General features: G+C 44.4%; 1 protein-coding gene across 1 annotated transcript in view; it reads right to left on the reverse strand.

The window, feature by feature from the left end:
* The window catches only part of TXNRD3 (thioredoxin reductase 3), a 43216-nt gene continuing 25544 nt past the window's right edge, over window positions 1-17672 (reverse strand). The window contains exons 11-16 of the mRNA XM_058678937.1: window positions 14893-14969; window positions 14182-14338; window positions 13641-13748; window positions 2899-2994; window positions 579-713; window positions 1-410 (exon numbers count right to left, since the gene is read on the reverse strand). Of these exons, the coding sequence (XP_058534920.1) occupies window positions 348-410; window positions 579-713; window positions 2899-2994; window positions 13641-13748; window positions 14182-14338; window positions 14893-14969 (636 nt within the window). The 3' untranslated portion in view covers window positions 1-347. The remainder of the gene's footprint in view (window positions 411-578; window positions 714-2898; window positions 2995-13640; window positions 13749-14181; window positions 14339-14892; window positions 14970-17672) is intronic.

Below are 17672 nucleotides of genomic sequence, written 5' to 3' on the forward strand. Positions count from 1 at the left end.
GTCAGTTTCATAACAGAAAATATATTTTCATATAAACAGCATGGGATGAGGGTGACGATGCTAGGAATGAGAAAAGTGAACTTGGCTAATGGTGCACTCCGACCTGCAGGAGAATCGGTCATGGCTCACCGGCAGCGGGTTCTGAGCCAGGGCGTCAAAGAAGCAGCAGCCCTGCTTCTCCAGGCGGCCAGGTGCGGGAGGGATGTGCCACCTGCTGCTGTCCTATCTCCTTGTCTTCCTTCTTACCTGGGCATGGGGGAGGAGCCCTGAGTGAGGGCAGGATGGAGAGGGTGGCCCGTGTTGCCCAAGAGCGTGACAAGGATGACTGAGCAGCAGCAGGATTAGCCTCAGCAGCCCTTCTGAGTGATGTCCAGGCCTGAGGACTTGGTGATCTCCAGCGTTGTGAATACCTGCTTACCAGGAAGGAAGCCAGAAGAATGTTCGGTTAGACATCAGGGCTGCTGCAGGAGGGCACTCAGAACATCTTGTCTTGGCTAGTCTTGAAAACACTCAAAGCAGTTTCCTGCACAGAACCTTCTGGACCTTGCACTTTATCAGTGTCCCCTCCTGGTTCCTACCTCCGCACATGTGGGGTGGATCCCAATGGTGTCATCCAGAAGCTGTTTCGTGAGCCCACACTTCATGGCAGCTGCAAATCCCTGGGTAATCTCACCAGCGTTGGGGCCAAGCACATGAAATCCTATCACCCGATTCTATCATGCAGGAACAAAGGACAGAGGGTCCCAGGAGGTTAATGGTCTGACTTGGAATCTACTTGTTGCAAGTTCACAGTGGAAACTGACAAGAGTCTACCACTCAGAGAAAACAACTCTCAGGTTGAACTGAGCCAAGAACGCTACTTGGGGGGGACAGAGCCGCTGTAACAATCTGCTAAATGAGCCAGTAAATGCACATCCAGAGTTAATTTGCACTCAAATTTACTAGAACAAGCAATTTACCCACTGCATGAAGGAGTTCATTAGTATGATGTAAATTTCCAAATTATGCTGAGATAGGGCTAAACAACAACATAACAAATCTGAATTAAAGTCCAACGCTGGAATAGTTCTGAGGTGTCAGGTTGTTCCGGCAATACAGAGACTGCCAGTCCAGGAAGCCCGGGACCTCATGCAGAGGCCAAGGGGTGGCCAACATGGTGCTGTTGGCCAGGACTGCCTGCTGCACGGGTCTCAGTGACGTCACCAGCAGACCCCCCCACCCTGAGACGGGAAGCAGGACTCCAGTCCATTTCCAAGGTGTCAGTGCATTTGAGGCTGTCCCTTTGTTGATGGCTTTGCATCAGATTCTGTTTCTGATTTTCAGGAGTTAAGGTGTACAGCAGAGAAAGAGTATTGAAAAGGACTGTGATGGCCAATGCCAGTAGAAATAAATCTTGGCCCATGCAAATTCTGCACACAAAGCCACATTCAGAATAGCCAATCCCACACACATCCACCTGGCACACACGTGGTAGGCAGAGGGCACCGTGCTATGGGTGCCATGTGCAGTTCCCAAGACCTCACAGGGGGTTGCTCACTCAGCCTGTGTGGTCCTGCCTTCTGTATATAGCAAGCCGGAAATGTGGAGCAGCCCATAGAAAAGGAAGGACATTTGGTGAAAATCCCCACTGACCACTGAAAAGGAAGGCACGTTGCTATGCCAGGCACACCACACAGCTTTGCCAGCAGAAAACTCATGTTTCCATTTCGTTAGGACTAGGGTAAAACTCGGGAATGGATAGAGGGAGGCAAGCAGAGGCCAGGCAACAAGGTGAGGGTCTGAGCCGGGGACTGGCTGGGAGCTAGCGAAGGTGGTAGGAGGAGTAGGAAAGAAAGATGGGGAAAGAAGCCCTGGGATGGTGCCTCACAGTGGCCTGCTTCCTGGAGTGGCTCCACCAGCCAATCCCCAGGCCCTCTCATTTTCTTGGGGCCCGACAGCCTCTCCTTGTTCCTCTGGAAAGGCTGCCCACACCTGCCACAATATCAGTTTCAGAGGACGCGTTCAGGAAGCACCAGAACGCAGCCAGACACCTGTGACACTGGCCCTCGGGAGATGCTGCAAATCTGTCACCCCGCAGCATCTGGGTCACTGAGATCAACGCCCCCTCTCACTGCAGTGGCCCGCACCCAGCTCCAGCCATGGCTGGAGGTTCTAAGTGGCTTCACAATGCCAGCTGTCGGCCTGTGACATGTGTCTCTGGTTGTACCCGGACTGAGAATGCTGAGACAGGAGAGAATTACACTAGAGAATGGCTGTGCTACTTGGTGAACCACACTAAGTGTCAGCTGCGCTGCTGAGGTTCACCTATGTCCATGTTTTACCTCCCCAGCTCGATTCCCAAGAGCTTCACTTTGTGTGTCTCCTTGAAAAGGCGCGTGGCACACGGTATGTTTACAGCATGCACACATACACCTTTCACAGACCACCTAGTTCTGAACTAGCCAGCTATTAAGGTAGCCTGGAGGGAGGGGACATTCAGAGCAGTGATTACAACGCACAGGAGCGTCTGGGTGGGTTCAAGTCCCCGATCCACGTCCAACTCCAGCATTCGGCTGATGTGGGAGACAGTGGTGACGGATCAGGTAATCAGATCCCTGCCACTCACATGCAAAAGCCAGACTAAGTCCCGAGCTGCCTGCGTCAGCCTGGTCCAGCTCGGCTCTCGTGGGCGTTGGGGGAAGTGAATCACTAGACAACTTCTAATGATGTGGTTGAAGATGGACTGGCAAACCCCTTTAACAAACCATCCCCTCTACAACCTGCAGACACACTGGCAAATGGTGAGAAGGAGCTTTGTCTTGCCCCTAAAGCTATCTTTGGGGAAATTGTTAAAATCCAAACAAGGGGGAGTAAAAGCTACCCTCAGCAATGACAGTATCAGCTCCCACTCATACATACATCGTCAAGTTTGTTGCAGATTATCTTGGCGTAACAAGTATTGCTGTCCCTGCTGGCTACTGTCCATTCAAGAGGCCAGAACAAAGTGTGATACACCTGGAAGAGGAGATAAAGAGGCTGAATTAACACAGATGAAAACCACTCCTGTGTTCTTTTTATCTGCCGTGAACAATCTCTACACCATATGTCTGATGGGAGCTCGGAGGCCGCAGCCCCGGACACACCAGCTGCACCAAAGTGCTGACCTCTGCTTGGCTCAGCTGAAGCAAAACACCAGACTGATAAGCAGAATTCGGTGTGGAGACATTTATGGAGTAGCACCAATCCACAGACACACCCCAGGCTCTGTGTGGCCAAGACGGGGCCTTGCATAGTCTGGCCACCTGCCTACAGTCTTTACGCAAAGGAAATCTAAAGAGAAGAAATGACACAAGGTCGATCATTCAAAGAGCTGGAGGAATCATCTACAAGAGCTAGGAAGCAGGGATGATGCCCTGTACACATGTTTCTGTCCCTCAGGCCTCAGGCCTGCACCCTCAGTGACCCTCGGAGCCTCGGCAGTGTGGCTCGGTGCTCAGAGAACCAGACACGAGCTGGGCGCGCTCCTCCGTCCTGCCCAGGGCAGCTACCTTCTCGCTGTGTCGTCCCCTCAACCACTCCACCCAGAAGGTTGTGTTTGGTGACAAAAGAAATGAATTTGGAGCTATAATCCACAATGGAGAAATCGAAATTGTTTTAAATCCCACTGAGAAACAGTGATTTTAAATGTGTAAAGTAAGGCATCAACGGTTATTCCATTTGCAGGACAAATCATTTTTTTTTTTTCATTAAAAAGGTATAATACAGTTACCTGTAACAAAGGCAATTAAAATTTGACATACATTTAACAGGAGAGTAAAAGTCTTTCACCTGTCTTAACAGAAACTCTTCATTCTTTGTGATTATTAAGAGCAGAAAACAAATTATTTCTTTACCTCATTCTGAAAAATACACCCCTAAGGCCAAAAAAAAAAAAAAGATGGAGAGAACTCTGTGAGGTTTTAGACATGGCAGGAACAGTTACCGACGCGTCCCATTACCTCCTGCCTTAAACAAGGAGACGTGAGCACGCACACGCCTTTCCACATCTCCTTCACTCTCTCTAGTTTCATGAAATGCGCTTTTGTCTTCTAGCACTTCCAAAATTTTGCTTGAAGGCTTGCACCCCTGTTTCAAAGTAGGCACAAGGCCCTGGATCCAACTTTGCTTTTCTGTTGAATCCCTATCTGCTTATTCCAACATACGTTAACGAGTCTTTTCACACTGATATGGAATCCGTCCTCTGCCACGCGCTAATTCGTGCGAGCATTTCAATCTGTTGGTTGGGGTTTCGTAGTCTGTTCCACTGATCTTTTGCCACCTGGGTGCCACTGCAGCACACCTGAAATTACTATGACTATGTGCTGCATTTTAGCATCTCATCGGGGCTTTCCTCATTACACTCTTCATTCGGTCTTCCTAATAGCGCTTTGTGCTTTTTTTTTTTTAAGGTGCTTTAAATTAGTTTTGAAACTTGATTATGTGACCTCTGTTCCACTCATTTCACTCTGCACTCGGGTCACCATTGCAGCTTTTTGTTACCTCGGCGTCCCCGGGGTGCACTGGACTCTCAGCTGTCACTGGACTCTGTTCTAGGTTTTCTCCGCCCACTGGTCTCTCTGGGAGACAAGGATCGGAATCTCATTCTCCTTCCTCCCCAGCCCGCGACGCTTTGGGCACCCCGCCTGCCAACCCCCACCGAAGGCTACATTCTGAGCTGGGCAAGTCCCCATCAGTTACCCACATATGGGTTCAAAGGCTCGTGGGAAGATGAAGCCGTTCCCTCACCTCACATGAGACGCCAAGGTGAACTCGGGAGGGCTCACTCGTGCTTACATCCAAGAGTTAAAAGCAGTTTTAAAAATGCTTACATGACATTTCATTAAAACCGATGACTTGTGCTTCAAAGAACAAACTCCAGAAAAGGACAAAAAATGGAAATCATCTTCTCTAAGGGACTCATGTGGAGAGTACACACACACACAGGTTCAGAGCACCTCTAACTCAGAAACACGACAGAAAGCAAGTAATCCAATTTTTAAAAGAGCAAATGCTCTAAACAGAGGGTCTTCAAAGAAAATATGCAAATGTCTAGAAAGTACACGAAAGGAAGCTCAATACTATTAACCATTCAAGTATATACATATTTCCTGATAGATGAACTGTGTAATGGAGACAAACACATCAGGAAGTGAAGATATGTTGCAACAGGCACCTTGATTCCTGAATAAAAGGAGGATTCCTAGTGAAACAGTTAAACACACCTTGCCAATAGGACATCAGACTTTCTACCTCTGTCTACAACGTTATGATACACTAAAGGGCCAGAATGCTAAGCCTGCAACTGCTGTTAAAGCACTGTACTACTGTAATAACTGGGGGAAATGGTGGCAGGGGAATGGGGAAAGAAGGAATCCCTATACCTACAGAACTGTATCATGGAAAATAATAAAAATATGATTTAATAAAAATAATTTGTAAAAAAAAGTGAAAAAGAAAAACTTCCAGGAGGCCCCCTTGGAGGCTGCTTTAGTTTGCTAAGGCCGCCCTGAGACACTGCAATAAACTTGGCGGTTTAAATCAGACTGAAGGCTTGCGATGCCGGAAGACAGAACTTTGAAATCAAAGCGACAACAGGGCCACACACTTCCCCAGTGCTCTGAGAACAACTCACTCCCCTCCAGCCTCTTCAACTCCTGGGGTATCCAAGAACTTTTTGGCTTTTCACAGCTTTTCTATGTTCCACTTTGTCTCAAACCCAGGGGAAATGACGATGTGCCCACGTGAGGCCTTGGGCCCGAAGGCTCACAGCCACATGTTCACCATTACCGAGAGGTGGAAACAGCGCAAATGCCCACCTGTTGTCCAAATTACCAACAAATGCACATGGTACAGCCTACGCAATGACAGCAACAAGTGAAACCCACCCATAAGGCAAAGGAACCTCGAAGACATCACACCAAGAGATGGAAGTCGGTCCCAGAGGACCACAAACTGAATAATTTTGTCTATTTAAAATCGCCATGATGGATCTGCAGAAACTGGAACTGCATTAGGGTCCTCGGAGTAGAGCCAAGGTTCAGGGGTATGGCAGGAAACAGGATGGAGAGAGGATTTCTCTGTGGGGGGATCCAAATGTTCTTTGAACTACTGTGTTGGTTCCACAAGAGAACATATTAAATATACTAAGAATATGCTAAACCTCATTGGATAATATACTTTAAGTAATAAATTATATGGCATATGTAAGCCCCAAACTCAATAAAAGCTATTACTTAAAAAAAAAAAAAACAAGCTATTCACAGCAGTCACATAGTAAACTATGATTATCTTATTCTCATATACAATTTTCTATTCCCCACTGGATTAAAGAATGTTTTGTTTGAGCACAGACTTGTCTGTTTATCAACCCTAACTTTATCCTATATTTCAATATTATTTCTTCTAGTCTATGAATAGGAAATGCCTTTTCAATTACTTAAGTCTTCTAAAATTTCTTTGGGCAATGTTTTATAATTTACATACTATATATCTTTCATCTCTTTTGGATAAATTTATTTCTAAATATCTTATTCTTTTTGATGCTCCTATAAATGCAATTGTGTTTTCATTTAGGATAATTCATTGCAGATATGGACAACTGATTTTGTGTACTGATGTTATAGCCTCAACTTTGATGAATACATTTATTAGTTCTATCAAGGGCTCAATTGCATCCTTTCCTCACCAAGATTCATTTGCTGAAATACCTGATGGGAATAACTTCCAAATAGATTCCTTAAAGAGATAAATCCTTCTTATTAGTAATCAGATTATACGTAAATGCACAAATTTCTTCAATTAAACAGTGGAGACCAGAGAATAGCTTTTAAAAGACTTCTTTCTTAACTGGACAATAAGATGCTGGACTCTATGTTTGGTATACGCTTGCAATGGGGGAATCTCAACTGAACTTGAGCTGTGGTTATGCAACAAGGTGGAGGAATCCACCATGGTGGGAGGGTTTGGGGAGGGGTGGGAGAACTGAAGTATCTATGTAACTGTGTCACATAATACAATGTAATTAATGAAGTTAAATAATAAATAATTAAAAAAAAAAAAAAAAAGACTTCTTTCTTGGGCCCGGCGGTGTGGCCTAGGGGCTAAAGTCCTCGCCTTGAAAGTCCCGGGATTCCCCATATGGGCGCCGGTTCTAATCCCGGCAGCTCCACTTCCCATCCAGCTCCCTGCTTGTGGCCTGGGAAAGCAGTCGAGGACGGCCCATTGGGACACTGCACCCGCATGGGAGACCCGGAAGAGGTTCCAGGTTCCCGGCTTCGGATCGGCGCGCATCGGCCCGGTTCGGCTCACTTGGGGAGTGAATCATCAGACGGAAGATCTTCCTCTCTGTCTCTCCTCCTCTGTGTATATCTGGCTGTAATAAAATGAATAAATCTTAAAAAAAGAAAAAAGACTTCTTTCTTTATTTGAAGGGGAGAGAGAGAGAGACAAATTGAGCATGACCCACTTGCCCATCTCTCAAGTGGCCAGGGTTGGTTCAGGCCTATGCCAGGAACCCAGGTCTCCCACACAGGTGGCAGGGGCCCAGGACGAGGGTGGACATCTCCTGCCTTGCCGTGCACATCAGCTGGCAGTTGGATGAGAAGCCGAACAACTGGGACTCAAACTGTCATTCCAACACGGTCTATTACCACCACAGTGGCAGCTTAGTTTGCTGGGCCTGATGCTGGCTCCAAGACGGGCAGATTTGGTAAAAACAAAACAAAAACTGAATCCATTTACACACTGTGTAAAGAAACTCACTTTAGGTACAAAAACACAAATTTACAAATGTGAAAGTTAAAAAGACAGAAACACTATTCCATGCAAATAGTAACAAAGATTACACACATGGCAAGTGGGAGAGAAAATGATATTCATGGAAACAGTAACACAAAGAAAGGGAGTGTATTTGGGGCTCCATTTCTTCATTCGTATTCAGGGCTTTTTTGGTACAGCACCATTTCTTTTTTATTCCCTTCTTTTCCTTTTCTGCTTATATTTAGTTATTTTCTCAGTGGTTACCTTGGGGATTACAATTAACATCCTTAACTTGTGGAATCTAAGCACTAATTTAGTTTTTGTCCCTTTTCCTTTATATAATCTTATTGTCACAGATTATAACTCTATATATAATTTTCAAGACAGCTTCAGAAAGTACACAGAAAACGCGTATTTTGTAAAAGGTTATGAACAAATCTTTTTCTGCAAAATTTCAAAATAAACGTAATTCCATTTTTTCATGAACTTTTTAAGGCTCCCTTGTGCGCTCATTAGAATATTTATAATTACTGTTTTAATTCCTACTGCCTTTTAAACTACCTAGGAAAAAGAAAGTTACAAAGCAAAACGAAAGAATGGTAAAACTGGTTTTCCCTTTTACTTGTACCACTGCCTTATACAGAGTCAGTTCCTTTACACGCACGTCAGTTACCGTTGAGTGTCCTTGCATATTAAGCTGCAGCCCTTGCAGTACTTCTGTGAGGGCATGAATTGCCTTGGCTTTTGTTTTTCAGGAGATGTTTCTCTCCGTAATTCTACAGAGAGTTCTTGGTTGATAATTTTTCTTTCCAGACTTTAAACATACCCTTAGCTTTCTGGCCTCCATAGTTTGTGATAAAAAGGCGACCGTTAGATCTTATTGGAGATATCTTGTATGTAATGAGTCACTTCTCTCTTTCAAAGCTTCATCTCTTGAGTTTGAACGGTTTGACTGTAATGGGTACCGGTGTGAATCTCTCTGAATTCATCCTGTGTAATGTTGTGAGAGCTGGCGGGCATGTGAGTTCACATCTTTCATCACATCTGGAAAGTTCGGGCCTCTAATTCTCCCCACCTTTTCCTGCCCCTCACTTCCTATAATGCGTATGCGGCGTCCCAAAGTTCTTATGCTTCTCTGTGCCACAAACAACGGTTAGGAGCGCACCATTTCTCGTAATTCCTTTTTCCCCTCTGCTTCTCAGATTGGATAATTTCAATGGACTCCAAATTCATTGCTTCTCTTTCAACCCACACCAATCTGATTCTGAATCCCCCTAGTAAAAATTTCAATTAGTTATTAAACCATCTTGGCTTCAGAATTTCTATTTGGTTGCTTTTCCTCATTTCTCCATCGATGTTCTTTATTCAGACATCATTTTACCATGTTCTTTATTTCTTTCCCATAATTTCCTTTAGATATTTTAGATTTAATGTATATGACTAAAAACTGTCTGGACTCCATGGGGGATAATTTTTCTCAAAATTCTTTCCTATTAATGTGCTTTCCTACTTCTTTTTACACTGTTAACGAAATGAACTGTGTCATCCCAAAATTCATGGTTGAATTTCTAGCCTTGATCCGTGGATTGGGGGGAGGAGGGGAAACAGTGATTCCAGATGCCACCAAGATGAGGTCACACTAGAGCAGGCGAGCTCCTAATCCAACGTCAGCGCTATCATCATAGAAAGAGGACTTCGTGAATTTCCCTTGTGGTGGTAGAGGCTAACACTGACCATTGTGTGTCCTTGGAGTCCTTGAGGAGACACGAGTGAGAGGAACGTCATGTGAAGACCGAGGGAGCGACCACAAGCCAAGGGCACCCGAGGATTGCCAACAAACCACCAGAAGCTAGAGACAGAGGTAGGGAGATGACCCCACTCGGAACTCAGACTTCAGAGCCTGTGCCAAGCCAAAGCCAGGCGCTTCAGCTGGGTCTCCCGTGCGGGGGAGGGGGGCACCCAAGTGTTGGGGCCATTTCCTGCTGCTTTCCCCGGGTCACCAGTAAGGCGCCAGATCAGAAATAGAGCCGTCAGGACTCCAACGAGTGCCCCATGGGATGTTAGCGCTGCAGACAGTGGCTTAACCTGCCCCTAAATGTTGCAGATTTAAAAGAGATGCTTGGATTTGAGAATGACCGAACTGTTCTCCACTTTTATTCTAATGGTAGTTAGGCAACTGTGCTTTCTGCATTCACAGAACTGTACAGCAAAGCAAACATGTGCATTTTACTGTGAGTAAATTATAACTCATTTTTTAAAATTTGAGAAAAAAAGAGGGTTTGAAAGCTCTGAGTTCATGCCTTAACACGCTTGAGCTTGCCTTCTAACTGAGGGAGTTCAGTTGTTATTCCTAGTTTGTATGTTTAGGTCTTCCCTTAGGAGTTTCTCAGAATTTCCTGGAAATAAAACTCTGGCCTATCTATGCCCCTAGGAAGGTGAAGGGATAACCGCCAGTGTTCTGAGAGCTGGTTTTTGCTCCATGTAGATAGACTTTGCTGAACCAGAAACCATGAACCCTGTTGTGCCTGGCGTCCCCTAGTGGACAGACTCCTGTAAACATTTGCCAGTGTGCAGAGTGGTGGAAGGGGAGAAGTACAGTGGACTTTGATTGGGCTGTTAGTCGGCCCCCATAGCCCTATCTGCTCACTTCCTCCTTCATGGTGTAACATTGAGGATTTTGGTTACACTGATACAAAGTTAGACTTGCTTCTTGATTTTCCTCATTTGCCAACCACTTGGCATGCTTTTCTCTCAGAATGCTGTCTTACGCCCCCTGCTATTCTCTCCATCTGCCATGACATGAATGCGTGTGTACCCTCCAAATGCACATGGCACAGTTCTAACCCCAAGACAATGCTATCTGGAGATGGGGACTCGGGAGGGGATTAGGCCATGAGAGCAGAGACCTCTAGAATACAATTCTAAGACAACTGGCCCTTTGCACCATGCAGACACTGAGGAGACATCCTCTCTGAACCAGGAAGCAGGCCCTTGCCAGATCTCAAACACACCTGCCTCTGAGATTCCCAGTCTACGGAACTGGGGGGGAAGCATTTCTGTTGTTTCTAAGCCACTGAGCCACCGTGCTTCATTGGAGCAGTTTAACACCCCAAGGCGCCCTTCTTGAGAGTCTGTTTTTAAAACTGTTCCCCCTGAAGCTTCTGGAACATGATGCACTCTCCTTCGCACTGAGCAGTGCTGTGGAAAAGGATGAGGCCAGCCCGAGTCTTCACCCACTGTGGACAAATGGCTTTCTCAGTCTGGATTCCTAAAGATCAATACCTTAAGGAGGGCATGTTTGTGTCAATCAATCAGCATTAATTTATCTCACAATAAGTATGTTATACTAGTCTTTTAGATACAGCTCTCCTTTACTACCAGAGATAAGTTTTCTTCTGTTATATTTTAGAATTCTATTTCTATACCAGTAGATTTTTCCACCGAAGAGTATCAGTTGTATTTCTGTTGGGTCATCTCTGCATAGCATCTTCCTTGACTTTCTTCTTCCACACTCATATATAATTATCTAAACCCTTTCTATGTAATATTTCTGAGATTCAATGAATTTTCTAGTCAGATGATAAAATGTTTCTGGTTCGCAATTTGTCCTTAACAATGTGTGTCAGCAAAATTCTCCTGCTTCTTCCTTCTGTGAAATAGGGAGAAAATCTGAACCTCAGACCCAGAAGAGATCTCACGCCTTTCTTCCTCCACGACCTCATCTCCCACATTGTATCATCAGATACAAAACTACTGCACCGCAGAAGAACACAATGCGTATGTTTATCTATTTCTGCTGGAGAATATTCTCCCTGATGTCACGGGTATGTTGATTAATATGTTTTCTTTCCCACCTGGCATAATAGACAGCAAGCAAAAGAAACGAGACACACAGAGATCACACCAAATGAAGAACATGGTGAGACTTTGGATGACTTTCAAGTACCTATGCACATGGTTTATGTCTGCCAGTAAACCAAGGATTTCATTAGATGTCTAAAGGGATTTTCATTAGGTCAAGTTAGTACCTTGAGTTTAGATACTTGGAAATTCTAAACTGAGTCAAGCCATCAGATGTCTTGCTTTGGGCTCCTCTGGAGCTTTTTTTTTAAGCTACACTGTACTTTGATTTTATGCCAGGAGGACTACATGTACCTCTGGATCTAATAACATGCAGTTAAATAAATTTGTTCTTGGGCCTGGTGTGGTAGTCTAGTAGCTAAAGTCCTTGCCTTGCATGCACCAGGATCCCATATGGGCGCCGGTTCTAATCCCGACACCCTGCTTCCCATCCAGCTCCCTGCTTGTGGTCTAGGAAAGCAGTGGAGGACAGCTCAACGCCTTGGGACACTGCTCCCATGCAAACTCTGCCTTTCAAATACAAATTTTTTAATCTTTTAAAAATATTAATAAATAAAATATTTGGTCCTGTCAAAATGCAATACACAAATAAACAAATAAATGGGTTGACTGATGTGCAGCAAGCCTTAGGAAAAAGACCTTAAAGTAATCTCATGGACCTGGAGACTTTCCTTCATATCAAGACATTCCCTTCTCTGGGGTCTGGCCTTATCCATTCTTCCTCTCACATGCCTACTTTCTCACCTGAACTTCTCATTAATCTCAAAACTTTTTAAATGAAGTGATAAGTGTACAATTATTACAGTCAATTTTCCCAAGACCCCAAAGAAATGGCTTATTATTATGAGAAGTTAATTATAGGATTCTGATGAAATAATGCCCTACAAAATGTAAATTTCAAGAACCATCTAAAATAACATTATAAAATTTTAATCTTACATTTTCCCAACAGCAGAATTGTAAATAGGAGTTTCAACAAGTCCTCAGGCCATTTAACTAAGCAATATCAATGCTGTGGTTTAAAGAAATTCCTAGTAATAAATTAAATTATACAATTAAAATGCCTTCAAGGGAGAGAACTGAGACTTAAATTCTCTTTTATTTGAAACATCCAGCATTAATAATCCAACTCTTTTTGTTTCCCCATCCTCTCCTTTTCTTGGAGAGCAGACAAAAATACAAAAAAGAAGGGGAAAAACAGCTAACCAAACTGCTTACAAAAAAAAACACATGAAAACGTTTTGAAGGTTATGACTGAAGGAGGTTATGGAGTGAGTGGGTGGTGCAAATAAAACCAAATCTGAACAGGCACACAAGCACCGCAGCCTGGCCCGGGCTCCCCTGCCCACCCAAACTCATCACAGCCACATCAGAGTGACTCTGCCTGGCTGCCGGTAGCACCAACAGAAGAGCAGGAACACCCGATGCAACTCAGACCCACCCAAGTTCCTCTCCCATCGTGGGAGAAACAGCGAGTCAAAGAGGTTCCACTGGAAAGTATCGGATAAGCTCGGGAACAGGACAGATGCTCAGGGCATCCCAGGGGCAAGTAACTCGTGTCTGCAGAACACAAAAACCAGCTGTGTATGCACACCTGTCACAAAAGCCCCAAGAAAGTAAAAGAAGAAGTAGCGGGGAGGATCTTCCAGGTTCCCAGTTCTCGTCCCTTCCTGAAGCCTTGGCTTGTGCCTGCCCCTGCACCCCCAAAGGATCTTAAAACAATTTGGCACTTGCTGTATAATCAGCCTGCTCAGTAGACTTTTGCACTTGTAACTCAAAAACCTAAATCTCACATTATACTTCCATATTCCCTCCAACCTTTTTATTAGTTTGCTAGAGAGATGGAATTTAAATTAATTTTGATTCTCGCAACACAGGAAAATGATTTCCAACAATATAAGCATTGTAGTAACCTAAAAAAAAAAATCACAAATAAAAAGTGACTGCAAAGACAAATAATGATCAAAAATTCTTAAAAATGAAACAGTAACATTCACTCTTACTTCCAGATTCTCTGTCATATATAATTCAACAGCTTTCTCCTCAGATAACCCACAGCAGCCATACTCCAGAGGGGTAAACACGGTTGTTGGAATGCTGGAATAGTCACACTGAAAGATAAACAGATCACATGGCTCAGTGTTTTTTTGACACACTATTCAGCTAAAAAAGAAATCTGTATCCTATCTGTTCATAAAAGGAAAATAAATGAGCCCACTTCAGTGTGACTGATCCTTACAACATCAACAATGTCAGAGAAATCCGAAGTCACACCGAAGGAGGCCGGGCATGAGCCCCTGAGTCGACAGCTGGAACACTACACCGGCCACCTGCCCGTGAGCGGCCCAGGCTCTACCTCCCCCTCCCGCACGGAGCAGGTACTCAAAGACTGCTGACTGCAAGTCATCAGTAAGTAAAAAGTCAACTGCAGAGGCGGCCTTTGAAGGGCCCTTTACCTGGAAAACAAGCATGGGAGTGTTTCTGCTATTTTATAATGTGGCTTGGATCAAGAGCTTATCTCAAAAACAATCGCAACAAACTCACCTTTTCTGAAGAGGTCCCATGCAGCCGCCGAGCCAGCAGCTTGCCTGCCTGGATGGCCACCGGTGTGAGCTCCGGTTTACCTTCCAAGACATCCCCAACAGCATAGACATAGGGCACGCTGGTCTGCTCCACGTCGTTGACTGGTATTTTGCCATTCCTGTTCATTTTTTGATGAATAACAAATACATTATGACCAACTCTACACTGCTGGGAGTCTAAAGTCACCCCTGACAGACTACCCAAAGCAAAGATTTCCTTCTCAGAAATCTCGCCCCAGGGGTAATCAACTGTCTACGGAATCAACGGCTGAAACAAAAGCAGGGTTTCAGTGGGCCCACGCAAAAGAAAAATGGACTGTGGTTTTTGGGGAGTGCCTCTAGGACACCCTTGGAATCCTCCCCAGTCATTTTTAGAGGTCGGAGATTTTCTCCCTGCTAGATCAGGGCATCAAAATTCACTCTTAATCAGGCAGTAGGCAAATATATCTCCACAACTGGTTTTTGAATCACCATTTAATGCATGAGCTCTTTAAGGCACATAATAAGACTTATTGATGGATGAATCACAACATTGATACCAGAGAAATAGCACAGCACTTACTGTAAGATAAATTATCTTACGTCTGCGTAATTAAATGAGAATTTCTTGAGATGCTGTGCAGTCGAGTTTTGCTTTGTGCAGCTGTAGTGCAATGACCCTGCGTATACTCACTTCTCATTGATTTTGACACCAATCTTCTCCAAGCCTATGTCCCTGGTACAGGAGTCACGACCGACAGCTAACAGAACCTGTATTTAGAGAGATCACCAACAAAAATCCCCTGTACCAGGCATTAAAGCGGGAATATCGCTATTCAGACATTAAAAGGATAAGATATAAGTAACCCATGTTAGTTGGTTTGACAGCTTAGGTGAAGGGGATTTCCTGTGAGATACAATTTATTGCACAAATACACGAAGATCTGAATAAGCCTATAATGGGGTGGAACTGTGTCCCCTCAATGTTCCTGTTGAAATCCTAACCACAAGGACCTCAGCACGTGACTGATGTGGAGTCAGAGCCTTTAAAGAAATGGAAAAGATAAATACAGCTGGGCCCTTGTCCAGTGTGACTGCCTGGAGTTTTTCTAAGATAAGAAGACCTGGACACAGACACATAAGAGACCACCAGATGAAGCCACAAGGCTGGGAGAGGAGCCTGTCGCCCAGTCTCCAGAACTGAGGAAATGCATGGCTGCTGTTTGGCCCGGTCTGTGGTATTCTATACACCCTAAATCCACTAAGACACGGAACTCACAATTCATAAACCTCCCATAAACTAACGCTGGAAAGGCCTATGAACATGAAAGTTAAGACCAAAGATTAGCAGTACATGAACTCTTCCAGAAGAGAAAGGAACCCTTCTCCACTCCTTCACACAAGGCCAGTATCAACTGACCCCTAAACCAGACGGGGGCTCAAAAGAAAACCCTATCCCATTATCTCTCCTGAACCCACTCACAAAATCCCTAATGAAACCTCAGCTCAGGGGATACAGCAACATATCAAAAGGATGACTGACCATGGCCAGGTACAGCTTGTCCTTAAAATGTAAATTTGGGGGCTGGCGCTATGGCCTAGCTGGAAAAGCCGTACCCCATGTGGATGCTGGTTTGAGTCCTGGCCGCTCCACTTTCGATCCAGTTCACTAGGCATGTGCCTGAGAGGGTAGTGGAGGATGACCCAAGTCCTTGGTCCCTGCACCCACGTGGGAGCCCTGCAGGGAGCTCCTGGCTTCCAATCAGCCCAGCTCCAGATATTGCAGTCATTTAGGGAGTGAACCAGCAGACAGAAGTGTTCTAACTCCTCCTCTCAATTTAATAAATCTTTTTTAAAATACATATTATTTGGCTTAACATACAGAAATCAATCAACATGCACTCACAGTAACAGAATAAAGGAGAAAAGAATCATCTCAAAAGACGTAGGAAAAACACTGGACAGAATTTGACACTTGTTCAAAATTAAAGCAAAATCCACAGCACACACACAGAACATCAGAAAACTTCTCTGACGGCGCAGGAGGCATGTGTAGAAAACCCAGAGGTCACGACTCTGCCATGATGAAAGCCTGAATGCTCCCCCCACAGCCCAAACTGCCCAGGCTCCCAGTCTCTAATCAACACTGTTCTAGAAGGGCTCAACCAGGGAAAGGAAGGCAAGGGAAGATAAAAGCGTGCAGACAGGGAAGGGAGAAACACAACTGTTTTTATCTGCAGACATGGACCCTAGGAAGCTGTCATACAGTCAGGATAGAAAAAGTCATTCGTATTCCTAAAACTAGCAACAAACCACCAAAAGTTTGAATTTTTAAAATTTTGTGTATACCAGGTTAAAAAGTATAAAATACTGAAACATAAATTTAACATTATATGTGAAAAAGCTCCAGCATATACTATAAAACATCACTCAGAGAAACGAAGGTCTACATCAATAAATGGAAAGATATATGAAGTTCATGTATCGGAAAATCAATATTGCTGTCAGTGTTCTTCCAAACTGATCACAGAATGAATACACTCTCAACCCAAAATCCCAAAAGGTTTTAAGAAATTGAGAAGCTGCTTTAAAAAAAAATTATATAGAAATGCAAAGGTCTTAAACACAGTAGGAGGACTTACTCTGGCTCATCAGACACTTGCAGTGGAACTTCAATAATGGAATGACGTGGGTGAGACAAATGGTCTAGCGATAGAATGTAGTGCGGAACAGAACCCCAGTTACATGGTGTCAACAGACACCAACACAATTCAATGGGAAAAGGGAGTCTGTTTTGACAAGTGGTGCTGGGTATCCCTGTGGAAGAAAATTAATCACACCACAAATGAAAACTATGCAAGATGAACTACAGATGCACACTCCAAAGATAAAACTTACAGAGCTTTGGGAAGAAACATGTGTATCTTCAAGATCTCTGGGTAAGGAAAGACTTCTGCGAGCAGAAAGAAAGCATTAGCCATAAAGAAAATAGCTAAATTTGGGGCTGGCACCATGCCTTATTAGTCTAAGCTTCCATCTATGACTCCAATATCCCATGCAGTCCTGCTGCTCCACTTCTGATCCTGCTTATAGCTTGGGAAAAGCAGTGGAGGATGGCTCAAGTCCTTGGGCCCCTGCACCCCCATGGGAGACATGGAGGAGTCTCCGGGTTCCTGGCTTCAGATCTGCTCGGCTCTAGCCATTGTGGCCGTTCGGGGGATGAACCAGCAGATAGAAGATCTGCCTCTCTCCTTCTCTGTGTTACTCTGTCTTTCCAATAAAAATCAAATGAATATTTTAACACAAATAAGTAGATAAATTTAACTTCACTAAAATTGTTCAACTACTGCTCACATAAAGATGTTCTTAAAAATAAATATGAAAGGGCCCAGTGCGGTGGCCTAACAGCTAAAGTCCTCGCCTTGCATGCGCCAGGATCCTATATGGGCGCCGGTTCTAATCCCGGCAGCTCTA

The sequence above is a fragment of the Ochotona princeps genome, chromosome 21 (genome assembly GCF_030435755.1).
Source record: "Ochotona princeps isolate mOchPri1 chromosome 21, mOchPri1.hap1, whole genome shotgun sequence".
Lineage (NCBI taxonomy): Eukaryota > Metazoa > Chordata > Mammalia > Lagomorpha > Ochotonidae > Ochotona > Ochotona princeps.